General features: G+C 42.9%; 2 protein-coding genes across 5 annotated transcripts in view; one reads left to right on the forward strand and one right to left on the reverse strand.

The window, feature by feature from the left end:
• LOC128070359 (S-adenosyl-L-methionine-dependent tRNA 4-demethylwyosine synthase TYW1) overlaps positions 1-10,289 on the reverse strand; it is a 140,194-nt gene extending 129,905 nt beyond the window's left edge. For both annotated transcript variants that reach the window (XM_052663682.1, XM_052663687.1), the window contains exons 1-6: positions 10,153-10,289; positions 9,224-9,354; positions 8,317-8,454; positions 4,382-4,483; positions 2,308-2,502; positions 993-1,280 (exon numbers count right to left, since the gene is read on the reverse strand). In XM_052663682.1, the coding sequence (XP_052519642.1) occupies positions 993-1,280; positions 2,308-2,502; positions 4,382-4,483; positions 8,317-8,454; positions 9,224-9,354; positions 10,153-10,156 (858 nt within the window). In that variant the 5' untranslated portion in view covers positions 10,157-10,289. The remainder of the gene's footprint in view (positions 1-992; positions 1,281-2,307; positions 2,503-4,381; positions 4,484-8,316; positions 8,455-9,223; positions 9,355-10,152) is intronic.
• Positions 10,290-11,983: 1,694 nt separating this feature from the next.
• Positions 11,984-25,989, forward strand: part of SBDS (SBDS ribosome maturation factor) — a 53,398-nt gene continuing 39,392 nt past the window's right edge. Inside the window, exons 1-6 of one of the 3 annotated variants that reach the window (XR_008200745.1) lie at positions 11,984-12,278; positions 12,900-13,029; positions 13,748-13,948; positions 14,535-14,699; positions 15,865-16,141; positions 17,340-17,614. Coding sequence is in view for 1 of the 3 variants with exons in the window: in XM_052654148.1 (XP_052510108.1) it covers positions 12,151-12,278; positions 12,900-13,029; positions 13,748-13,948; positions 14,535-14,699; positions 15,865-15,993 (753 nt within the window). In the remaining 2 variants the exon portion in view is untranslated. Of the gene's footprint in view, positions 12,279-12,899; positions 13,030-13,747; positions 13,949-14,534; positions 14,700-15,864; positions 17,615-25,989 lie in introns of those variants that run through there. The other 2 variants (XR_008200744.1, XM_052654148.1) reach the window with 2 other exon arrangements.

Consider the following 25,989-nt stretch of genomic DNA (forward strand, 5'->3'; position numbering starts at 1 on the left):
TTAGGCGAGAGGCCAGCCAGTTCCGAGTCAAATCTAAAGAAGCCCATCACTCACACATTATCTATGGTTACTTTAAGAATACGGCAGAACCAATGCTGCAACAGAAACAGTATGGCCCACAAAGCTGGAAATATTTACCTGCTGGCCCTTTACCAAAAATGTTTCCTAATCCTTGATTTAAACAAAGAAGCAACCAGACTCAAGGGAGGAATTAAATGAGGAAAAGGGAGGAATCAAGAATGGCTCTTTGGTTCCTTTCTTAATTAACGGAGATGGTGGTGCTATTTCCTAAGATGAGAAAGACTTGCAGAGAGACACACCAGAAGAGTAGAGGGGAAGAGTTCCACTTTGAATTTGTCAAGGAGGAAATACCTTAGACATCCACGGAGAGATATTAAAGAGGCAATTGCAAACATGGAATGACAGGAACAAAGGTGGAGAGAAAGACAGGAAGTGAAAATGCAAAGTTGTTCCCGAAAGACACAAGCGACCAGTGGCCCAAAGGCAACAGCAGTGATACAGCCTGACAACACAAGCCTCAAAGGAACTGGGGTGTCCGAAGGAAGAAGAAAGAGAAACGTTTAGAATGTGAGGGATCAAAGAGAGGAATCTGGGATAACTCACAGCCTTCAAGTTTGAATGATCAGAGTCATTAAATAAGAGACGACGGGAGGAGTATGTGGTTAAAGGGTAAAAAGATCATGAGCTCAGCTCTGGACACACTTAACTTCTCCAGGCCCGTTTCCTCACCTGCACACTCGGGTAGAAACCTACTGGACTCCAGCAAGGCAACGACCAGAGAACAGGTTAAGGACAACACCCAGCCCAGCATGGCTTAACCCAAGACCCCGCTGCCTCTAGAACACGCCCCATGTGAGTTTCAGCTCTTCCTTCCAACCAGAAGCCAAGAAATGCATTTCAGACAGAGGAAAGGTTCAGCATCTCCAAACCCAGGAGGAAAACAGGGAGACATGGGCCTGTGGGCTCCGTACCTCGGCGTCTCCGTGATGCAATTCCTCCTGTGCGTGGGACCCTGGCTCCGCCGCCTCTGAGCCGCGCTGATTAGACTCGCACTTGCCTTTCTTGCAGTTGCCCCTGCAGCGCTTTCTCTCTCCTTTGCAGAGTGCCTGCAGCCGGGAGATGAACTTGGCCTTCCAAGCTGTGAAGTCGGCCTCAATGCTGCCGTGCTTGCTTTTCACCACGTTGCCATCGCCTTCCCCTCGGGTCATCACGCGATGAGCACCGAGCATCCAGAGCCACTTGTCCACATTCTTCCCCACCTGCGGGAGAAAGGGACAGGTGAGCAAGAACAGCCCTCCGGATCAGAAGATGCCAGTCTGCGCTGCGACAGCTGGGGCTCCCGCTGGGGGACTGTCCTCGGTGGCTGCCAGGAAGAAGGAATCGCTCCGTCAAAAGGCCTTCAGGGTGCAGATGTGGAAAACAGACACATGGACACAGTGGGGGAAGGAGAGCAGGTGAATTGGGAGATGAGCACTGGCATATACGCACTACCGTGTGTAAACAGACGGTTAGTGGGAAGCTGCTGCACAGCACAAGGAGCTCAGCTCGGTGCTCTGCGATGACCCGGAGCGGCAGGATCAAGGCTGCGGCTGAGGTTCAAGACGGGGGATATATATACACACAAAGCTGATTCCCACTGTGGTGTGCCAGGAACTAAAACAACACTGTAAAGCAATTACATTCCAATTTTAAAAAATGTTGAACAGGGGTTTGAAGAAAAAGGGGCCAGGTGCCCTCAGCCCCATCCATCCAGGGGTACAGTTGATATATTCAGATAAGATTCTGCAGAAGTTTTTTTGTTGTTTTGTTTTGTTTTTAATAAAGGGGGCGGACAAACTCTTAAACTAGGAGCTAGTACCTAAAGAAGAACTTGGAAACGACTCTTCTAAGTAATGGTCAGAATGAAACCACTCGATAGCAAAATCAGTTTCTTCCAAAATGTAGTAACACCTCTGGGATCAAAGACCATGAAACAACAAGGTACAAACGGAACCCATCTGGCAAGACTCATGACTTCGTAGCCAGAAATGTGCTTTATTACAGTATGAAGCACTTCAGCTGAGGCACGGGAGTTATCAAGAAGCACAGTGAAGTGATCGAAAGTGATCACTTAACTGATCAAAAACTTAACAGGCTTCCTGAGTGGCAAGGCAGTAAACAAAATATTTATGTATCTGAATTTTACCTTTGGCCTAATTCCTTTGAAAATATGGGGGTTGGGGGGGCGGTGGTGGCAGGTGGAGAACACACATCTTGAAAAGATAAACTGGATGAAAATGTACCTACCTTGTTGAAGTGGCTCACATACACAGAATTTCCCAGGCCAAACACCGCGTATCTCATCCCCTTCAGGTACGTTTTGCCAAATCGAAAGTCGTTGGCTGCTTCCTCCAGCCACTTGCAGAACCACTCGGCGCTCTCAGGCGGTTGACCATCAGTGTAGGTGGCAACCAGGAAGGCACAAACATTTTTACTAGTAACCTAACCAAGAAAAGCCGTTATTTCAGAAGAGTGGCCGAGACACAAGTTATCTCAATCAAGAAAATCCTTTCTGAAATGCTGACATTCACAACACCGTAGCCTCTACGGGTGCTTTTAGAAATGTTACTTATTTTCAGAAGAGAAAGAAAACACAGCCAGGGGAGAAAACCCAGCCCTCTGTTCCTGCCAACACACCTCCTGGTGCCCTTCACCATATACTCCATCCCATTTCCCAGCTTCTGTTTGTCATATTAGAAACTAAAGCCAAATCAGTAAGGAAGAAATATAGAAATAGTTCTAAAAAATTCCCTGAAAAATTAAAACAATAACATGTTAAGTGTAAAGTGACTTAACACTTGGCATCAACATCTCCATGGGAAACCAAAAATCACATCAACGGTCCTATGAGCCACAGAATTTCATCTGCTTGAGTATGTCTTCACAGATCCAAGCCAGGAACTAAGTTATAAGCTATTGTTCAGTTGCTAAGTCATGTCTGACTCTGAGACCCCATGGACTACAGGCTTCCCTGTCCTTCACTATCTCCTGGAGTTTGCTCAAACTCATGTCCACTGAGTCAGTGATGCCACCCTACAATCTTATCCTCTGTCACCCCCAAGTAACCCTTTATGATAATTAAGTACCCAAGCTTGTTAATAACGTCTTAAATTTATTTATTTGGCCACGGTGGGTCTTGGTTGTAGCACACAGGATCTTGAGTTGTGGCTCACGGACTCTCCAGTTGTGGTGCTTGGGCTCCAGAGCACATGGACGCAGTAGCTGTGGCACGCGGGATCTTAGTTCCCCACCAGGGATCGAACCCACGTCCCCTGCATTGCAAGGTGGATTCTTAACTACTGGGCCACCAAGAAAGTCCTGCTAATAATTTTTTAACAAATAATTTCAAGTAGATTCAAGCTCACTCATTTGCATTCCAATGTGTTCCTGGGGAGAAAGAAAATGGACACATACAGCCAAAAGTTTCTCCACTAAGAAAGGACTGGCAAGCCATAGCCCACAGGCCCAATCCTGCTTGCTGCCTGCTTTTGTAAATAAAATTTTACTGGAACACTGTCACACTCACTCATTTGCGTATTACCTCTGGCTGCTTTGTCTCAAAGACAGAACTCCATAGCTGCCTGGCCCACAAAGCTCAACATATTTCCCAAGTGGCCCTTTACAGAAAAGGTTTGTGGACGCCTGTTCCAAGGGCTTCTCCAGCTTGAGCTGCTCCAGAATCATCTGGGGCACTTGTTCAAACACAGTCCCACCAGGTCCAGATTCTGCTTCAGTGAGGTTAGGCCAGGACCTAAGACTCTGCAATCCTGATGAGTCCCCAGGAGAGGCTGATACTGCCAGTTCAAGGACCACACCTGGACAACCTCTGCTGTGGGCCAAACTCCCTACCTGCGCGCGGCTGGAGGAGGGGGCGGGCATTCCTTAGGTGAAGAAATTAAGCTCTCACAGATATGATGTAATGCCTGGAGGTCACACAGGCACTAAGAGATTTTTCTAACTCCAAAACCCACACTACTTCTGTTATCCAAGTGGCCCCTGACCTTTCAGTAGGCTGACATGTGGTTCACATACCCGGCACCCGGCTGTGTGTGACAAACCTCCTTGATGATGAGATTCGAAACAGGAGGGAACTTCATACCAAGCTTTCAGTCTAACACCCCAGAGGGACCAGCCCCAACCCCTCCAGAGTCAGCACCCTCACCACATACTCGGCACCTCTCACTGATCCTGAAAACTCAACCAGTGGAAATCCCTAAGCATGAAAATTAAATTTTATCTGAAGAGTCTATTTATCCCAGAACACAAGAGGTCAATTAAAATTGAAAGTTGTGACCAAAGGAAAAATAAGATAATTACCAACCTCTTCTACGAGACAGTCATCTGGGTCATAGTCCTTCAGATTAATCATTGCCACAGGCAGATCGAGGGAGCTAAGTGCTTCGGCCAGAATTGTCGCAAATCCCTAACAGGAGGGGGAAAAAAAATCAAATACAGTCTCCAATAAACTAAATAAGTGAAAAATACAGTCTTCATTTACTCCTGTTGGCCAGGGAAGGAGACATTTATCAGGAAAAACTTTCCCACTTGACTGACAGTTATCACCATAAACACAAATACTGTTCTCACTTCTACCGTTTTCTCGAGCATCTTTACAGAGATCAATCATTCAGCGGTGCTGTTCTCGCTCTACAAGTACACAGAAGGGATTCGATCTCAATTGGCTTTCTGACATTCAGGCTGATTTGCCCTTCTACAACAAACATATAGACGGAGAAGAAATACTAAAGAGGGGAGAGAATGGGAAATGTGAGAACTGTGAACACAATTCTGGAAGAGAGAAGCCAAACAGAAGTAGACTGACAAGCAGAAGAAAGCCTCAGGGGAAACAGAAAACCAGAGGGGCTCTGGGATCTGTCAGTCCCTATGACAAAAGTGGGAGGGAGCCATGGGCCCCAAGAGAACCAGTCAGCAGAGAACCTATATATGGGGGCAGTGAATCCAGAGCTGCTGTGAGTGTTCGCCTTTTACCTCCAGGCGGACTCCGGCAAGCTCTTCTCCAAACAAAATGAACCAATGTTTGGAGAAGGCTACAACTTCTAGCCAGACGTTGGCACCCCAGGAAAAACCTCCTCCTCTTTTTGACTTGGAAGCCTAACACTTGGCTCACCAGCTGCCAGGACTAAAGCTAAGCCTGCCCTACAGGGATCAGCACACTGAGACCTGCAGGCAAAACCCAGCCCTTGTCTTTACAAGTGAAGGCTACTGGAAGACCTGTTGCTCAGATGGTCAAGAATCTGCCTGCAGTGTGGGAGACCCAGGTTCAATCCCTGAGTCGGGAAGATCCCCTGGAGAAGGGAATGGCAGCCCACTCCGGTATTCTTCCCAGGAGAATCCCATGGACAGAGGAGCCTGGCGGGCTGCAGTCCATGGGGTCTCAAAGAGTCGGACACGACTGAGTGATGAACACTACTGCAATACACTCATGCTCATTTATTTACAAATTATCTATGGCCTCTTCCACAAGGCATCAGCAGAGCTGAACAGCTTCAGCAAAGACCACACAGTCTATGAAACCTAAAAATCTAAAAAATTACATGCCAAATAAAATATCTAGCCCTTTACAGAAAAACTCTGATAAACAGAACTGAAAGCTCTAGATAACATGATCCCTTGGGAGGCAAGTGAGTGCAGATAAAGACACAGTCTGAAGAACTGTACCCTAAGATGCTCCTATCTTTGGAGGGCAAAAAGATGGGTAGAAATCCACCAATGATAGTGAGGAAGGTGAGCCTCAGCATAGGAGGAGGAGAACCTAGAGACAAGTGTCCCAAAGTTCAATGAAGAAAGTAGGTCAACAAGGAAGGCGTTGTCATGCAGCTAACATGTCAAGGAAGATGAAGACTGAGGATGAATTAGCCACGTGCAAGTCACTGGGAACAGGCTGGGGCACGCAAGCCTACCTGGAGTGGGTCAAGAAAAACAGAACAAAGACCAGAGATGGCAAGCACAGACAACATTTTCAAGGAATAATACTATACCAAGAAAAAATCGAGGTGGTAGTTAAAGGGGGATGTGGGGCCAATAGGCAATAGGTCACAACGGCATACCCTGACCCACCTCGCACAGAGCTTCCAGCGAGAACTTACAACTGGAGAAAACAAATCTATTTGGAGTTGAGAAAATCCACACCAGTTATCCCATCGTTTCCCCCCCAGTACGAACAGAAAACCATGGATCATCAAGACCATGATGAGAACAAGCAGGAGGAAAGAGAATATCAGCAGAAACTCTGAGGAAGTGGCTAAATCATGGGATTGACAAAGGAACTCGCTGAAATGTATTTTTAAATTATGAAATAGAGGCTATAAAAATTGCACAGGATGGAATTTTTACAATTAAAAACACTATAACCAAACTAAGACATTAAAAAAAAAAAGGTTTGGGGGACTTCTCTGGTGGTCCAGCGGCTAAGACTCCACACTCTCAATGCAGGGAGTCCAGATTTAATCTCTAGTCAGAGAAATAGACCCCACATGCCCAAATGAAGATCCCCCACGCCTCATCTAAGACCCAGCTCAGCCGAATAACTAAATAAATAAATTTTTTAAAGGTTCGGAGTTAAAATTCAAGAAAAAGTACAAGAGAAAGGATCTGAAATGCAGCATATATGTACGCTAAGACACTTCAGTCGTATCCAACTCTCTGCAACCCTATGGACTGTAGCCCGCCAGGCTCCTCTTTCCATGAGATTCTCCAGGCAAGAATACTGGAGTGGGTTGCCATGCTCTCCTGTAGGGGATCTTCCCAACCCAGGGATCGAACCCACGACTCTTACATCTCCTGCATTGGGAGGCAGGTTCTTTACCACTGTGACTCCCTTGAAACACAGACCATCCAAAGGGTCCAACATCCAACAGAGTCACAGAAATAAAGCACAGAGAAAACAAGGGGGGAAAAAGTAGACCCAAGAAATGTTAGCAGAATGCACACAAAATCTCCAGAACAAAACAGCACAAGTATCCAACAGTGTCTGAGAAAGACCCACCCTAGACCCCGTCTCACAGAAGCGCCGAACATCAAGGACAAACAAATGATTCTAAAAGCTTCCAGGAACAACCACCAAAAAAATTCATCTATGAAGGAATGGGGCAACCAGCCTCCTCTTCAGCAACACTGCCTGCTAAAGACAAGGAAGTGATACTGTCAAAGTTGGAAGGAAAAACTTTTGACCTAGTCTTCTATACTCAGCTAAATATGAATCAACCAAATTCAAAGCCAAACAGAGAAATTCAGATGGCACACCTTTAAGGAGGGCCATTGAATTCATATCAACTATGCGGGCAACATTAGGGCGCTGAGATCTGAGGAAGTGACTGATAAAAGGAGTCAATAACTTTTATCTAGTTGGAATAAATCTAGAAACGTGGCCCAGCAGGTTGAAAAAATAACCCTCAGAGGAACTAAAAACATAAACAGTTAAAATAGATTCTCCAAAGTGTACTCTCAGTATGAACCCTCTGTACACGTGGATTTGTTACTATCTGCAAGTATTAACTGGATCTTTTTTAAAAAATGTAAAAGCATGCTTAAAAGAGCATTTTAAGCATTCTCATTTTTTTATGAGAAACAAAAAAATGACTCTGTTTTGGCAGCCCAGAAGCCTTTCTTACATTTCTTCCCGTTTCATGCTCTGCTGCTGACAGCTGAACTGAATTATAAGTGACCTTCAATTAGGATACACAGCAGGACGTACTGAAAACCTTTTAAAAAGTAGTATTCTACAAAACATACACAAGAGGGCAGTAAAACTCTCTATAATACTCTACCAAAATAGCGACTTGAAATTTTCAGTTTATTTTCATAAATTAGCCTTAGTATCTTTTCCTAGAAAGCAATAAATAGCTGTGACTTTCATAACAAAAAAAGCAGGCAGCTTTCAGATACAACTAAAGCATCTTTCAGCTCTATATCTGCATTTTGCACCTATACAGTATTCAACGTATATCATTAACACTTTTAACACTGTTAGAAATCAAAATAGATTTTAATTAAATAGATGTGTGAAGTTGTGAACATAAGGGCCCATACTGGACACTACTGCTACCATTTCTCACTAGCCTCTACTTCTATAGCCAATAATGGACTTGGAACTCCAAGTCTCCATTCTGCTGAGCAGAAGCAAGTTTTAGAACAAAGACCCTGCAAGACAGTGGCCACCAGACATTAAAGAACACTTTTCAGAGATTTCTTAAAAGATCAGGAGACCCAAGGAAAAGTGTCATATAAAGTTCTCACCTTTGCTGTGCCAGTCTGAGAACCATAAAATATCTTCACTCCAGACACAAAGACTTCCTTCTTTGGACGAAAGATATAGCCATTCGTCATCAAATCCTGAGATGCTTTTGGAGCGGTTTTCTCCTGTGAGTTCTTGTTCTTGAAATAAACACAAAATCCATCAAGTTTCAATCTTCTCCCAACTTCATTAGGGATGAACATTAGCTCAAATACTGACCCATTTTATTATTCTCTTAATCTTTCAATTGTACTCCTCAAATATTGACACCTTGATATAATTAGGTTCTTTAAAACCAGGGACCACATTTCTTAAGACTATAATGATTTCCATTCCCTCCAGGATAAAACTACACATACTTTCACCTATAATGTGCTTTAGTGGAGTAATAGCACAAATTTATTTTCTGATTCTAATTAGTGGAAAGAAAAGAGACTACTACCATCCCTTAAAAGTGCTGAGCAGATTTTCGGTATTTGCAAAATTGAATTTTTCACTACAAAATCCTCCTGTATCTTAAGAATGCGATGTCCACAGTCCAGCAAAGAAAAGCTAAATAACTTAGTCTATAAAAATTGACAAGAGGGACTTCTCTGGTGGGCCAGCGGCTAGGACTCTGCGCTCCCAATGCAGGAGGCCCCCATTCAATCCTTGATCAGGGAACTAGATCCCACATCCCACAACTAAGACCCAGTGCAGCCAAATAAATAACACTTTTTTTAATTGACAAGAAAAAAATGGGAGCATGAAAAAAGTATGTCTAGAGACTAAACATGAAAGTAATCAAAAGTTCTTTTTAGAATTTCCATATTTTTCTGGAAGCCTTAGAAAATCTGCACTCTGAAATCTCTATAAAATCTGATGCCAAATACTCTCCTGTGGAAAAAAAACAACAACAACTCCACTCACCTGCTTCCTGATGACAATCTGGAAACAAATCCAAAGGCTAAAACCAAAGGCAAAGCCCAAGTATATGTAAAACCTGTTTATCCATAACGATATTAAAGGTGAGGAGAAGTCCCAGGTATCCAAAGCGGGATCTAAATTTAAAATGATCCGTATAAACAATTTTATTTATAAGGTTACACATACAATGATGCCCATCCTTATCAGCATTATAAAAGAAAAGCCAATCTTCATATTCAAAAACCCTGCTCAGATATCTGTAAAAAAAACCCTAATAAAACAACACATACACATTATGTGATAACATGACATAATTATAATGATAAAATGTTAATTCAAAAAATTAAAAAAATTTTTCATTTAGATATAGCATTTGAAAGGAAAGGAATATAGTCAAAACATTGTACTTGAGTTAATTTTTCTTTTTGTTAGCTGCTCCATCAGAAAATCTTAAAATCATACTAAAAGTATTCCTTTTTTTTTTTCTAATAATTTTATGAGACCCAAAGCTACTTGCAAAGGATTCTCAAATAACTGACCTTAAGCCCCACAGTTTTTAAGGGAGATTTGGATGGACCTGGCCTCAAAAGCTGAGTCTGCGGGCAATTTCAAAAGACGAATTCTAAAATTTAGGGCTTACAGGTGCCACTCCGCCCTGGAAAGGACCAAAATTCCTCAACACACGTGGGTAATAGGGAAAGGCAGTTTTCTCTGCGTTTTACCTGAGGGTAGAAGCACAATTCTAAATTCCTCTCCTAGCCTCAAAAGGCAAAAGCCAGGTCACAAGCAGGGATCTGTCCTCCCAAGCGCCCAGTGGCACCGATCCTGGCCGGAAAAGGGCAACACATTCTAGAGGAAGGGGCCCGAGGGTCTCAGAAAAATGATTTCCTCCCTTCCTGGCCCCACGAAACTTGCCCGTCTGGGGCCCTTACCCATTCTCCTCAGAGCCGGAGCCCTGCGGCCCGACAAGAGACCAGGTCTGCGGACCTAAGAAACCTAGGGTCCGGTGTGAATACTGGGAGGCCGCCAGAACTACCTCGCAGCACTAGCTGTGTGCCCGGAGCCAGAGTTGCTGAGGACAGCCATGCCAGTTGCAGATCGTCCCGATTGGCTCAGAGGGGGAAGGGGCGGGCCGAGGGGGAAGCTCCGCCCAGAGTTCAGTGGGAGCGAGCCCGAGCCCTCCGGGCCCTGCTTGGATTGGCTCAGAGGATAAAGGGGCGGGGCCAAAGGAAAGTACAGCCCAGAGCTCCCGGCAAGTAAGCGGGAGGGCTGCCAGCCCCAAACAAATGTCACTGAGAAGGAAGGCCTCAGTTCAGTTCAGTTCAGTCGCTCAGTCGTGTCCAGCTCTTCGCGACCCCATGAATCACAGCACGCCAGACCTCCCTGTCCATCACCAACTCCCGGAGTTTACCCAAACTCATGTCCATCGAGTCGGTGACGCCATCCAGCCATCTCATCCTCTGTCGTCCCCTTCTCCTCCTGCCCCCAATCCCTCCCAGCATCAGGGTCATTTCCAATGCGTCAACTCTTCGCATGAGGTGGCCAAAGTATTGGAGTTTCAGCTTCAGCATCAGTCCTTCCAAAAAACATCCAGGACTGATTCTCCTTGAGGAAGGCTTGGGTGCAGACAAAGCAGGGTTGGAAACAAGAGTTGTTCATTTGCTCAGTCACGACCTACTCTTTGCGACCCCATGAACTGCAGCACGCCAGGCTTCCTTCTCTTCGCTAGCTCCCCGAGTTTGCTCAAACTCATCTCCATTGAATCGACGATACCATCCAACCATCTCATCCTCTATCTTCCTCCTTCTCCTGCCCTCAATCTTTCCCAGCATCAGGGTCTTTTCCAGTGAGTCGGCTGTTTGCATCAGGTGGCCGAAGTACTGGAGCTTCAGCATCAGTCCTTCCAGCTGATATGTTATATCCAACTGATATATATAGTCCTTCCAACTGATATATACCAATATCCAGGGTTGATTTCCTTTAGGATTGACTAGTTGGATCTCCTTGCTGTCCAAAGGACTCAAGAGTCTTCTCCAGCACCACAGTTCAAAAGCATCAATTATTTGGCACTCAGCCTTCTTTAAGCTCCAACTCTCAGATCAGTACATGAGTACTGGGAAAACAGGAGTAGTTTGGGGTGGAAGGAAGGTTGGAGGGGCTAGAGAAGAGGTCTGCGTTAAGAAACTAAGGGCGTCATCAACCGAATGCAACGTGTGAGCCCGTTTGAATCTCAATTGAAACACACCGACTATAAAAAGTCATTATTTATTTAGGGGAAAATTAATTATGGACTGGCTAGGAGATGCTATTAAGGAATTATAGTTAATCTTGTTGGACGTATCTGTTGGAAATTTAGCTAACCTTATAACGATTTGCCTTAATACTCCAACCAAAAAAAAATGAGGGAGAATGAAACAAGAATGGCAAAATGTAGACACCTGTTGAAGCGGGGTGATGGGTACATGGCAGTTCATTACACTTTTTTCTGTACGTTTTTGGTGTTTAACTTTTTCCACCATGAAAGGTTAAGATAAACTCTGAAATCTGCGGAATTGTAAGGCGTCAGGCACTAAGTTTCCACCCGGTCACCAAACTTCGGCTCCACCAACCAATCCGAGTTCTTTCGTTGGAGAAAGAACATTACGTCAAGAAAGAGCGCCTCTCTTTCCCGGCGCAGAACAATGTCGTAAAAGTCAAAATGCGCAGACGTTATTGGTCGCTCTTCCTCCCGGGTTTCCGCAACACCTGACGCCTGCGCAATACGTTGGGTGGCTGTATTGTGGCGGCCCGGTTAGTTCCGGCGCCGCGCAGTCTGCGGGCGTTACTGTGCCGCGCGCCGCCGAGTGGTTACATCTAGGTGTGGGTGGCCTTGTGGCCAGCGGCGCGGGCCTGCCTTGGTTCGCCGGCCCCAAGATCTGTGAGCGGCCAAGATGTCGATCTTCACCCCCACAAACCAGATCCGCCTGACCAATGTGGCCGTGGTACGGATGAAGCGAGCCGGGAAGCGCTTCGAAATCGCCTGCTACAAAAACAAGGTCGTGGGCTGGCGGAGCGGCGTGTGAGTGACCCTCTCCCTCTGGGCCTTGGCCGAAGCCTGTAGCCTCGGAGGCGGCCTCCCTCTGGTCGTCTAATGAACCGGCCAAACTGGGGTCTTGTCAGCGAAGGAGAATAGTAAACTTAGTAAACTGCCTGGGTTTCGCGTCTAAACCAAACGTTCCCTTTTATCATTGGTAGTTTTGGTTTGGGGCTTGGTTTTACTTTACTTTGTCATAAAAGCTACAGCCAAGAAACCTCCATAATCGGGGTCCTTTTCTCAAAATAATGATCAAGGCAAAGGGCGTAGTCAGGTACTTCTGTAGTTGGTGCGTCTGTCACAGTTCTCTGCCCAGTAGTTTGACCAGAGTGCGTAGCGTCTTCACTGCTGCCATCTAGGGTTCGGAATTCCTTGGCACAAGCCGGACCCCACCCCTCAGTGATTCACCCATATTCCCACGATGTTTTTCCCCTATAAGTGAAAGCGAATCCAAACGGAGTTCTGGATTTTGAAAATGTTATCGAGACTCATTTAGGAGTATTTGTTGTTTCTTACATTATCATTGCCCATCTTGTCTTTTAAGTGTGAATGAACGTCCAGGTTTCAAGAGTACTCACGTAGGACTTTCTCTTCTATCCTCACAAGGGAAAAAGACCTGGATGAAGTGCTACAGACCCACTCAGTGTTTGTAAATGTCTCCAAAGGTCAGGTTGCAAAGAAGGAAGATCTCATCAGTGCATTTGGAACAGATGACCAGACTGAAATCTGTAAGCAGGTGAGTTCTCAGGGCCGCAGCATCCCTGACCCTGATATCCATTAGCATTAGGTATTGTGTTACAGGTATGTTAAGCTTTAATAATATACTGGGTTTTTTTTGGGGGGGGGGAGTGAACATTTACTTTGCAATAATTTGATCTGTACAATATCACTTTTAATAATTCAGGACATGGATTCTTTTTATATTTATTTATTTGGCTGTGTTGGGTCTTAATTGCATCACGGGCTTAGTTGCTCAGTGGCATGGAGGATCTTTGTTCCCCCATCAGGGAACGAACCTGCATCCCCTGCATTGCAAGGTGGACTCTTAACAATGGAAGTTGGACCACCATGGAAGTCCCAGGACATGGATATTTTTTGCAAAAGCCTCCAGAAATCTGATCATCTGCTAAACTGCCTTTTTTTGGTCCACTTATATATTTCTGTAGTGTAATAAACCTGAAAAGAGAACTTTTTTTATTTTCCAGTATTTCATCATTTCCACCCTCTGCTAAGATTGCCTTTACCCCTTCCCCCATCTAAATAAGTAAGATTTCAAAACAAGGTGATCCTGTGCCTCCTTTAGGCAGAGCTCAAATTATTACCAAATAGCAGTAGCTGAAGAGGATGAAATTTAATCTTATCCCCCAGTATTTCATTCCTGTGGTTAGTTAACAAATAGTGTGGAACAAAGACATTGCTTTCTTAAACTTGTTGGTTTGTTCTTTTTTTATAAGATTTTGACTAAAGGAGAAGTTCAAGTGTCAGATAAAGAACGGCACACACAGCTGGAGCAGATGTTCAGGGACATTGCAACTATTGTGGCCGACAAATGTGTGAACCCTGAAACAAAGAGACCATACACCGTTATCCTTATTGAGAGAGCCATGAAGGACATCCACTATTCAGTCAAACCCAACAAGAGCACAAAACAGCAGGTGAGTTGTTTTATATATATATACACACACATATATACACATAATAATTTTGTTTCTTTTTGGCTGTGCTGGGTCTTTGTTGCTGCACATGCTTTCCTCTAGTTTCAGTGCATGGGCTTCTCATGGCAGTGGCTTTTCTTGTTTCAGAGCGAGGGCTCTAGAGCACAAGCTGAATAGTTGTGGCACAGAGGCTCAGTTGCTCTGCAGCATGGGATCTTCCCAGATCAGGGATCAAACCCATGTCTCCTACATTTGATTCTTTACCACTGGGCCATCAGGGAAGCCCAAGACTTCTCTATATATTTTGGATACTAGTACCCAATCAAATGCATGATTTGCCCATATTTTCTCATATTCTGTGAGTTGTCTTTTCACTTTCTTGACAGTTTTTTGAATCACAAAAGTTTTAGTCTTAAAGTTGAGTTTATCTATTTTTTTCCCTGTAGTTGCTAATATTCTTCATGTCATCTAAAAAACCATTGCCCAGTCCAGCTAGAAGGAAACTGCTTCATTTTGAATACCTTCCTCACTAATGCATCAGAAGAGACAAAGAAATTGCGAAATTTTTTTCATTTTGTCCTGATAGGCTTTGGAAGTGATAAAGCAGTTAAAAGAGAAAATGAAGATAGAACGTGCTCACATGAGACTTCGGTTCATCCTTCCAGTAAATGAAGGGAAGAAGCTGAAAGAAAAACTCAAGCCACTGATCAAGGTTATCGAAAGTGAAGACTACGGTCAACAGTTAGAAATTGTAAGATTAGCATACTCTTGTTTCTTGCCTTCCTCATGACCAAAATAGTTTCTTCTGTAATCATAAATGTGGCCCAGACATTTAGAAAGCGTGAACAGTAAGACATTTCCAGAAACATCTTAACCTAGAATTAGGTAAAAAGGTCAAGATCTCCGTAGAACCAGATTGTAGTTAAGAACACGTAAGATTTCTTTGTGTTTGTTTTTTAGTTAAATGATTCGCAGTAAGGGGATGTGGGTCATGCTCGTTTTTGATGAGAAAGTATATTTTACAGTGAATCAGTCTCATTTATCACAGAACGTTTTTAAAAAGCAGCAAGCAAAAACATCATGTCTTTAGATCCTCACCCCACAGCTTCAGATAACATGTAAATTCAGCTGTCCGCAAACCCACATCTTAGAGCGTTACAGCTTCCTGACAAATCAATGAGCTCTAGAGCAGGATCTAATGCCTGATGGTCTGATGTAATAGTAATAGAAATAGAGTGTGCAGTAAATGTAATGTGCCTGAATATCCTGAAACCTCCCCGCCCCCATCCGTGGAAAAATTATCTTCCACGAGATTGGTCCCAGGTGCCAGAGGGCTGGCGACTGTTGTTCTAGAGGATTGTTGAACTTCTTACTGTAGATGTGAAATAACAAAACTCTCCAAAGTTCTAAAACCTTGCAAAACTTTGCATATGGTTTCTAAATAGGCCTTCCACCCTCTTACTTGTTTTCCCTTCAAATGTGGCTCCAGAGAGATGATTTCATTGAACTATAAATTTCAATGCTAAATTTAGTATGCAGAGGACCACAGCCTTCTAATCTAACCACTTCATTTACAGCTGAGGAATCTGGAAACATCCTCAGTAGGGAAATCAGGGCCTCATCACAGGGGCCTGAGTGCTTACTGATGGGCAGAGGCTAGACTAGAAGCTAGCCCCTATCCTGTGCAGTCAGAGAGAGACCCGGAAAGTGTGGCATATTCATCTCAGAGCAAGTTACAGCTTCGTCACTTATAGCTGATTCACTGTGTTGTACAACAGAAACTAATACAACATTGTGTGGCAACTATACTCCAATTTAAAAAAAAATTTTTTTCTAATGAAAGAAAAGTTAAAGCTGTGTCTGTTCTGTCGTACCACTCTTCCTCATGTGGTCAGCAGCTGTTTTCAATGTTTCAGGTGTGTCTCATTGACCCCGGCTGCTTCAGAGAAATCGATGAGCTCATAAAAAAGGAGACAAAAGGCAAGGGCTCCTTGGAAGTACTCAACTTAAAAGATGTGGAAGAAGGAGACGAGAAATTCGAGTGACCGTCACCCACCTCTTCAGCTATCAAACACTAAAGCGTTTTCATTTCCCACAGTCCTGTTTTCTTTGTGTGATCGGCCAAATGCTTGTTCAGATGAGTTGCCGTTTTGCATCTTTGTGGCAAACGTGTACACAAAAAAACGTTCCTCAGTAAGTATGATGATGTGGAATTCGTTTAGTTTTAATTATAAAATGGGGTTTTAGGCAAAAGTGAAAATCCAAGATACAAAGTTCAGAGAAGCATTCAGTTGCTGCCTCATGCCTTTGTAGCTTTCCCGGGTGAAAGTTATTGAGATAACTCTTTCGGATAAAAAGTTAAATTTTGTACATTGTAAGAAATTAACTTTAGGAGGGTATATCTTTATGGCAGAAAAGGAGGATTTGCCAAAAAAGAAAACATAGAATGTCTTATTTCTACTTAACGAAATGTGTGTATGGGGGTAACTGTATCATGACATAATATAAAACTTGGATGATGACTTCCTGATTTTCTGAAAAATATGACTGCAGGACTTTAATATTCATCAAACATGCTGCCATAACTTAGATTATTCTTGGTAAAATATAGTCATTTATTTCTAATTCTTAAAGTTTATATTATATATTATTAGAGCTGAAATCTTATGTAATCAATAAACCACTTTTTATTTTTGTTAAGCTATGGCTTGTATTTCTAGACAGCTTCCTAACTCCCTTTCTGTTCTCTGCTTTTTGTCTGGTAGAATGGGCAAGTATGGGCAAGTTCTTAGCAGGATTAAACTTGTTTGTTTGGGGGGCGGTGGTTGTTTGAGGCAGGCCTGTTCTGTTAAATACCTGGTAAATCTTAGTGAAAATAATTTGGGATGGAATTGAATTTGAGTGTTAGTATTTGAGCACTTACCTAGACAATGTAAAAGTTGTTTAAAATCTGCTTATCCTCAAAAGAGATCGTCTAGAACACAAAATAGGGTTTCACTCAAAATAAATATACAGATCAGATGTATTTTATGGACGGAAGTATTTTTAAGTGAAAAAGATTTCTTGACCTAAACAGGTCTTGATTGGTTTTACAAGCACACAGAATCCACTGCTAATACAAGCTCTCAGAAGTGCCCCCATTTTACAAAAACTTCAATTGAAATGAACTCAAAATTTTTTCTCATTACATTAGAAGAAATATTTTTGTTGTTGAATAACATGGGACACACACTTGAAAATGCTGAAATTGAAATATTGTTCTGATACAGTCCTCAAGACCCCCCTCACTGATTCCGTTTTACTTACATAATTTGTTTTTTATGAAGATAATCAAAACTTGAAATCCTGGGAAGAAATTTGAACCAATGAGGTTCACATTTTTTTTTTCTAGCTTAAACAGATAAAGCAGTGTTTCAGATCAGAAGTCATAATTGCTAAAAATGTTCAACAGCTGCATATCAAAGAGAGAAAGATAAATGTTACTACAATACTGCCGTAAGTTTTTCCCGTTCTCATACTCATTTCTTCTAAAAAGCTGGAACTTCAAGAAATGTCAAGTGTAGACCAATCTGAGTCATGTTTCTGAACCTATGACAAATAAAAAAATGTTTACCTTATATTAATTTCATTATTCAAAAATAATTAAAAAGTTTGGTTTGTAATCATTTTTCCAGTACTACTGCTATAATTCATTATCTTAAGGATTATTGGTTTATTTTGTTTTTTCTAGGTAAGCATTACTGTGTACATTTGGTCAGGATGACATTCAGAATTCAGCCTCTTCTATTTTCAGAGCTTTCTTCTTTCTATTATTATTTTTCTAGTGTTTATTTATTTGGCTGCACCAGGTCTCCGTGGCATGCAGGATCTTTTGCTGCGGCAAAAGATACTAACGTTTAGTTGCGGCATGTGGGCTCTAGTTCCCTGACCAGGGATTGAACCTGGGCACTGTGCATTGGGAGAATATAGAGTCTTAGTCACTGGACCACCAGGGAAGTCCCAGAGCTTTTCTCTTTGAAGCTTCCCTTATTCCCATACACAGTTATTTGCTCCAGCCTGTGTAACCTCATATATTTTGAAATTCCCCATTTGGCCTTGATTTTTGCCCAACTGTGTGTTAGAGAGAGGGCTTCCCAAGTGGCTCAGTGGTCAAGAATCCGTCCGCCAATGCAGGAGACTCAAGAGACATGGATTTAATCCCTGGGTCAGGAAGATCCCCTGGAGGGGGAAATGGCAACTCACTCCAGTATTCTTGCCTGGAAAATTCCATGGAGAGAGGAGCCTGGCGGGCTACAGTCCACGGGGTCGGAAAAGTCAGACACGAATGAGCACACGTGCAGTGTTACAAAGAGCTGCTTGAGCACCTGCCTGGCACACTAGATGGTGAGCAGCTCAAGGGCGGGAGATGAGCCAGCTCTGTATCCCACCCTGGTTTGGACCTCGTAGAATAAACGTCTGGGGAGTATAATAAGCATACTCTCAGTGGGGGTTCGTGCCATCAGAAGTGAGGAGTAATGACAAATTTGGCTGACTTGACTTTTTCAGATCCATCAGTAAAGCTCAATTGAGTTTTGTCCGCTAAGCCAGAGCTTCCATTGTTCATAGCCATGCATGCTGGTATGCCACTGTTGGTTTCTCTCTAATATATCCCACAGCCCTCAGGGCTTTTATGTCTGCCAGCAAGCAGCCTCTCACACTGACCCCACAGTGTCATACGTACACATGCCCTGGGCTGTGATGGGGGGACATAGGGCAGTACTCATGACTGTAAGCAGAAGCCACACACTTGATTTTAACCTGCATGCTACCCTCAAGCCCCCATCATGAGGTCCCTATGATTTTGGTAGTCATAAGTTTCCTTATCTAGAGATTTTTGCATCCCTTCTCTTAAATTACCGAAATGCAACATACTGACTATTTGAAAATACTTTTCTGCTGCTACATATTAGGGGTGGTCGTGACCTAGTTGGCCACCAACAGCATTTAATGGCTGAGATGATGGAGGTCATTGATTTTTATCTACACATGTATGTTAATAGTACCTACAAAGTTAGCAAGTCTAAATGTAATTTTGTAGCAGCAGCAATTTTTGTGAGCTAAAAGTACAATCCAGACTCATTCTTTACCAGCTCGATTACTTCAAAAATGGTTTTACAACACTCTGAGCATGTGTACTTAAAGGAGCTCAAGACCCCTTCCAAATACTCTTCCAAGGAAGAGTCATCAGTGTCACCAAATTCCTACATATTTTCAGTTGGCAGAGAATGGAAATAATGGATTATGGAGGAACTGAAAAGAACAGAGGCATTTTTACTGCAGAAAGGAGCTGGCCTGTCTTCTACACTCAATGCCATTCATATCTTAGGAGACTTTTCCATGCGGTGATACACTTGAATGCCAAAAGATTCTTGAGTGGCACTCTTCCTGGCAGATAAGCATGGTTGATGTACTTTTCAAGGGAAAGGAGCCACAAGCTTACTTATTTATCACTATCATGCAGAAATAGAAAGGATGAAGACTAGGAATCTTCCATGTAATCAAGGAATCTTGCAGGTAAAATAGTTTGTGTATTTAAACTAGTTTGCAGATTATAGGAGGGTTTTGGACATACATAGGGATGACAAAAGGGAATAGTAAAGAAAGCATTTCTTGGGACTTTCCTGGTGATCCAGTGGTTAAGAATCTGCCTTGCAATGCACATAACCTAGGTTTGATCCCTGGTAGGGGAACTAGGATCCCATATGCTGTGGTAAGCAACTAAGCCTGCATGTACATGGCAACTACAGAGCCCGTGCCCACAGCTAGAGAGCCTGCATGCCACAACAAAAGATCCCACATGATGCAACTAAAACCCAATGCAGCCAAATAATTTTTTTCATTGTAGCATTATTTATTTTAATTGGAGGATAATTAGAATATTGTGATGGTTTTTGCTGTACATCAGTATGAATCGAACATAGGCATACATGTGTCCCCCCCTCCTGAACCCACCTCCCACCTCCTTCCCCACCCCATCCCTCCAGGTTGTAATAGAACACTGGCTTTGGGTTCCCTGAAAGTGTTTCTTAGTGAAATTTATATAAAGAGAGAATTGTGTAAAGCTTGACTGACAACTGCTTGATTTTCTCAGCGACATGGTGATTGTCAGGAGTTCAGTAATTGGGTTGAACATGCTGACATAATTAAGGTTTCATAATATAGGATATTATTTTTTAAAGGGCTTGTCATCTCTGCAGTTGGGATATTTCTTATGAGTAAAAACAAAGAACTAAACCACTGTGTAAATAGGATCATCCCTGTTACCAGTCAAGCAAAAGCAGTGAGATGGATCTTCTCCAGATACAGAGGGTATAACTTGAAATTTTCATAAAAGTTATTTTGGGGGTCACTCTAAGAGACAGACACCTTCCAGAGCAGTGGGAACCAGGTACAATGACACCATTCTGACTTCGTCCAGGAAAGTTGAATGAGCCTCATATTACAGACACATGGTACAGAAGATGAACTTTTTGTATGTATGAGCTCCCCAATCCAGAGTCCACAGTGACAAGGGCAATAAGTCACTTGGATTGATTCACCACAAAACCACTTCTCACAGGGGCAGCTCTATATATTCTTATGTCAAAAAGGTCAGAAATTTATAGTAGTTCATTCTCCCGAACAACCCAGGGAAGCCAGTTAGTCCTTATTAAAACATTTGTACCCAAACAAAATCCTTACTATCAACAGTAGTCCCAGAGTTTGAAAGCAACAGCCTAAGAATTTTTATTAAATGTTTAGTAGAAGACTTTAAATATTTAGAAATTTTTAATGGAGTGTTTGCACTACACCTACCTGTTGAAACAACTTCAAAATTACTACCAAAATCACCATTATTGTTGTTGTCGCTAAATGGTGTCTGACTCTCTTGGGACCCCATGGACTGTAGCCTGCCGTGTCCCTCTGTCCATGGAATTCTCCAGGAAAGAATACTGGAGTGGGTTGCCATTTCCCTCTCCTGGGGATCTTCACAACCCAGGGATCGAACCTGCATTGGACCAAAATCACTGTGGCTGTCATATAAGAGGCTAGAAGAAAGTCTGGATAAGGATTGCCCAGACAATTTTGAAAAAGATTAATCGAAAGGAAATTGTCTCACCAAATACTTTATGTAACTATGATCAAGCCAACATAGAATTGGCAATATAGAATAAGATATATCCACCAATAATCTAGAGCCTAGAGGTGTGGACCCTAGACCCCAAATAGATGAAAATGTAATATGAAATGCAACTCCAGTAAGCAGAAATTTGCCCCTACTCACCCACCCACACACCCGCCAAACCAAAAGATGCCTGTCCCCTAATCTCTGGAATCTGTGAATATATATTCTTAACAGGGCAAAAGACATTTTGCAGATGGACTTAAGGTTACCTTAAAATAGGGAAATTACCTTGAATTATCCAAGTGGTCCCAGTGTACCCACCTGAGTTCTTAAAAATGAACAAGGAGTACTTCCCTCCATCTCTGGTAAGGCAACTAAGGTCCCACCTGCTGCAGGGTGTGGCCAGAACTTTTTTTTTATAAAAGGGAAGCAGAAGGAGCAGTTCAAAGAAATGAAGGGAGAAGGGGCAGGAGAGATTAGAACCGCGAGAGGCACCCCACCCACCACTGCTGGTGTCTAAGATGGAGGAGTGGGACCATGACCCAGACAATCCAGGCAGCTTCCAGAAGCTGGGAAGGGCCCCCAGCTGACAGCCATCAAGGGAATGGGGACCTGAAAACAATTAAATTCTACCAACAACCTGAAGGAGTGAGGAACTGGACTCCCCCTTAGCAAAAGCTTGTGGGACGGAACAGAGCTGGCCCTGTGATTTTAGCCTCGTGAGATCTGAGCTGGGCTTCGGACACGCTGCACCGTAAGGTAACAAGTTTACGCATTGGTGGTGGTTTTGTTTTTTCTGGGCGGCATGTGGGATCTCTAATTCCCCATCAGGGATTAAACCCACACCCCTGGCACTGGAAGCACAAAAGTAGTAGAAACTAGATAATGGATGTTTCAGCATGACAAGCATAAAGAGCTGATTTGCTTAAAGACATCTGCATCGTTGATGTCTAACAAGGCTAAACTCCTACATCATAGCATAAAGAATATTAATTTTACTAGAACTATAGAACTAAGTGTAAAAATAACACAGGAGAAAATGTAGGAAATAAAGTGTTAGAAAATATAGGAAAATATTTAACCTAAGAGTAAAAGAGACTTTTATAAAGGGAACCTAGAAATTACAAAGGAAAATACTAAAGGATTTAACCACATAAAAAAGTGAAATTTCTGACTTCAAGAAAGCATACAGAAAATATAATTGCAAGAAAATATATACAGTATTTAAGACAGGTGGCATGTCAGCAAGTCAGGACAAACCAATAAAACGGTCTTAGTGCTCAACCCCAAGCACTAGAAATAATATGCAAAATAAGATGGTCAACTTCTTTCAGAGAAATGTGAAAAATAATTTTCTATCCATTATATTGAGAAAAAGGTAAAAAAATTCTGATGGTGGCAAGGATGAGGGTGGAACCAACACTTTCACACATTTACTAATGGAAGTAGAAATTGCTACAGTCTTTCAGGAAAGCAACTTGATGGTATCTTTAACAATTTAAATATGTATACCTTAGATTTAGGTATCTATCCTCCAGAAATAAATTATCTAAATTCAAAGGATATACATGTAAGGATGTTTTCTGCAGTAGAAGACCTGAAAATGACTTAACCATCCGTAGCACAGTTAAATAAATTGAGATACCTCCTTATTGTGAAGTGTTAACATAGTTTTTACAAATGAGAGGTACTTACCTGTTACCCATGATAATAAAAGGTGGAGGCAAGCCGAGGGGGTGGGCAAAGGGAAATGCATTATAGAGTAATAAGTTACAGTCTGATCCCATTCTTACACATTCTGGAGGGGTGTAGGCGAGAAAGACTTCCTACTCTCCTGGGTTCCTTTGTTTGGTTGGATCATTAAATTGACACAAGACAGATTAAAAGGAGAAAAACAAATTTCACACAGCTGGCAACTCATAGGAATGTTAGACACAAAGAAGTTGACCTACGCAGGCAGCTTTTGTGCCTTTTAAACAAGGAAACAATACATTTGTGAAGCATTGATAAGACTGGGTTTGAACCTGGGATAGCAATTCAGTGAAGCAACAAGGTTTGTTCATACAGCCTTTGGGGCCCTGAATTCCCTGTTTGCGGTGACTAGAGTGCCTTCCACCCTCCTGGTACAGGGAGACACATGTCACATGGGAAATTTATTTCCTGCTTTCAGGGGGACAAAAGAAGTCAAGTGTCCTTCTTGCACTGACTGTTTCTTAAGTAACTTTAATTCAGAATAGTCGATGTGCCCAAGTGGCATATTTTGGGGTGGCATGTCCTACTCCTTTTCAGAGGAAAACCCTTAAATATGTATGTATAGATTAATACATGTTTAAAAGAGCATAGAGGAATCTGTGCAAAGTATACGTACGACTCACACAGGCCTACTACAGCCAGCACAATTATTTTTGAAATTAAAGGAAAAAGTTTTCAAGAATACAATAATACTAATTTTAAGCTGTTGTGTCTTGAATAGTACGTGCGTGCTCAGTCATGCCTGACTCTTTGCAACCCTATGGACTGTAGCCCACGAGGTTCCTTTGTCCATGGGATTTTCCAGGCAAAAATGCTGGAGTGGGTTGCCATTTCCTACTCCGGGATCTTTCAACTGAGGGACCAAACCTGAGTCTCCTGCAGTGTAGGCAGATTCTTTACCACTGAGCTCCTTGGGAAGCCAGTGGACCCAATTCCACCCAAGCTGGTGGAATATTAGTGGACCCAAATTATAAGGCAATTTAAAATAATCCAAACATTCAGCTTATAAAATAGAAGTAAATTGGCAAGGGAGAGACTTCCCTGGGGGTCCAAGGGTCCAAGGACCCCATGCTTTCAATGCAGGAGACACAGGTTCAATCTCTGGTCCAGGAAGAACCCACATCCCATGCCAAAACCAAGCCCATGGGCCACAGTTACTCAGCGTGTGCTCTAGAGCCTACAGTCTGCCACTGCTGAAGCCCACGTGCCTAGAGCCCGTGCTTCGCAATAAGAGACGGTAAACCACAACCCGTCAGTGTTATCAAAAACAGTGAGTGAGTACTGGGGTGGGCATTTTTGCCTAGTTCGGGGTCAAGATGCTGTCCAGTAAGGATCAGGGCGATTTCTGGCAATAGTTACAGTGGGACTCAGTCCAGTCCGGAGGTGACTTGGTTCTGGGCTCCTCATCTATGGCCCTGGTAAGGAAGTCTATGCTATACTAAATTTCTCACCAAATATAAGGGATCCTTACTAGGAAAATCCGTGTGGCTTGTAGTTGAGCCTTATCTGGGGGGACATTGGAAGTTAGGGGCTTAGCATGAGAGTCTGCAGAGGGTATGACTCTAATGGGACAGGTTCTGATAGGTTCAGGTGAGAAAGAAGTAGGGACAGTTTCAGGGAAAAACCAAAGCTCAGTGAGACAATTTGAATGAGGAAGAAGACGGTATGAAGGAGGTGGGGATGGAGACAAAGGATGGGAAAGGGGAGAAAGGGGCTTCAAAGGTTTTTTTTTTCTTTTGTCTTCTTTCAATTGTTGGTTCACATTAATTAATTTAGAAATAGTATTTTGTAAAGGGGCAATTTTAGAGTCTCAAATATGCTTGGAAGCCTCAAGATACCAATTGAAAATGGTGTCCCATTTGTTTTATTTTACAGCTTCAGTCTTCTAATCTGGTTCTAAGAGAAGCAAGTCTGAGGAGATCAAAAGCTCCCATAATGGCAGTTGGAATTCTAAGCTGTTTGTGGTTAAGTTGGTCCAATTAGTTTAAAATGTGTATATGATTTTTTGGTTTTTTTTGTTAGGTTTTTTATTAAAGTCTAGTTGACTTACAATGTAGTTTTCAGGTATACAGCAAAGTGGTCTAGTTTTTTAGATAGAGTGTATCATTTTCCAAATCTTTTCCATTTAAGTTTATTACAAGATATTGAATATAGTTTCCTGTGCTATATAGTAGGTGCCTGTTGTTTATAATTGCCTGTATCTGTTAACCCAAGCTCCTAATTTGTCTTTCCCCTGGCCCCTTTTCCCTTTGGTAATGACTAGTTTTCTATGTCTGTAAGTCTGTTTCTGTTTTGTAAATAAGTTCATTTGTATGATTTTTAGATTCCACATATCAGTTGAGTCACTCAGTCGTGTCTGACTCTTTGCGACCCCATGGGCTATAGCACGCCAGGCTTCCCTGTCCTTCACCAATTCCTGGAGCCTGCTCAAACTCATGCCCATATAAGTGATACCAAAAAATTTGTACAAGTTTTTTAAACATAAAACCTGCTGGGGCCCCAGAAAGAAGACCCTCCTGAGAAAATTTAACAGATTAAGATGCCATTACTCACATCCAGAGGTTCAAAAAATGAACGAGCACACACCAGAAAGGGCAAACCTTTAAACAGATCCCAAGTGAAACCAGAGCTCAACTGAACGGAGGGAGCTCGCATCTGAGAGGAGACTTACCGAGAGGAAGAAGTCAACTGACAGAAGCAGAGGGCAGAAAGGGCCTGACTGGGTACCTCCCATGTTCCAGGGTTTGCTAATTTCTCAGGGGTTTGTCTCCTTTGGACTCGACTTCGGGTCACCACATAATCAGTTCAGTTCAGTCGCTCAGTCATGTCCGACTCTTTGTGACCCCATGAATCGCAGCACGCCAGGCCTCCCTGTCCATCACCAACTCCCAGAGTTCACTCACACTCACGTCCACCGAGTCTGTGATACCATCCAGCCATCTCATTCTGTGTCGTCCCCTTCTCCTCCTGCCCCCAATCCATCCCAGCATCAGAGTCTTTTCCAATGAGTCAACTCTTCTCATGAGGTGGCCATAGTTCTGGAGTTTCAGCTTTAGCATCATTCCCTCCAAAGAAATCCCAGGGCTGATCTCCTTCAGAATGGACTGGTTGGATCTCCTTGCAGTCCAAGGGACTCTCAAGAGTC

Source organism: Budorcas taxicolor, chromosome 2 (assembly GCF_023091745.1).
Source record: "Budorcas taxicolor isolate Tak-1 chromosome 2, Takin1.1, whole genome shotgun sequence".
NCBI classification, from domain to species: domain Eukaryota; kingdom Metazoa; phylum Chordata; class Mammalia; order Artiodactyla; family Bovidae; genus Budorcas; species Budorcas taxicolor.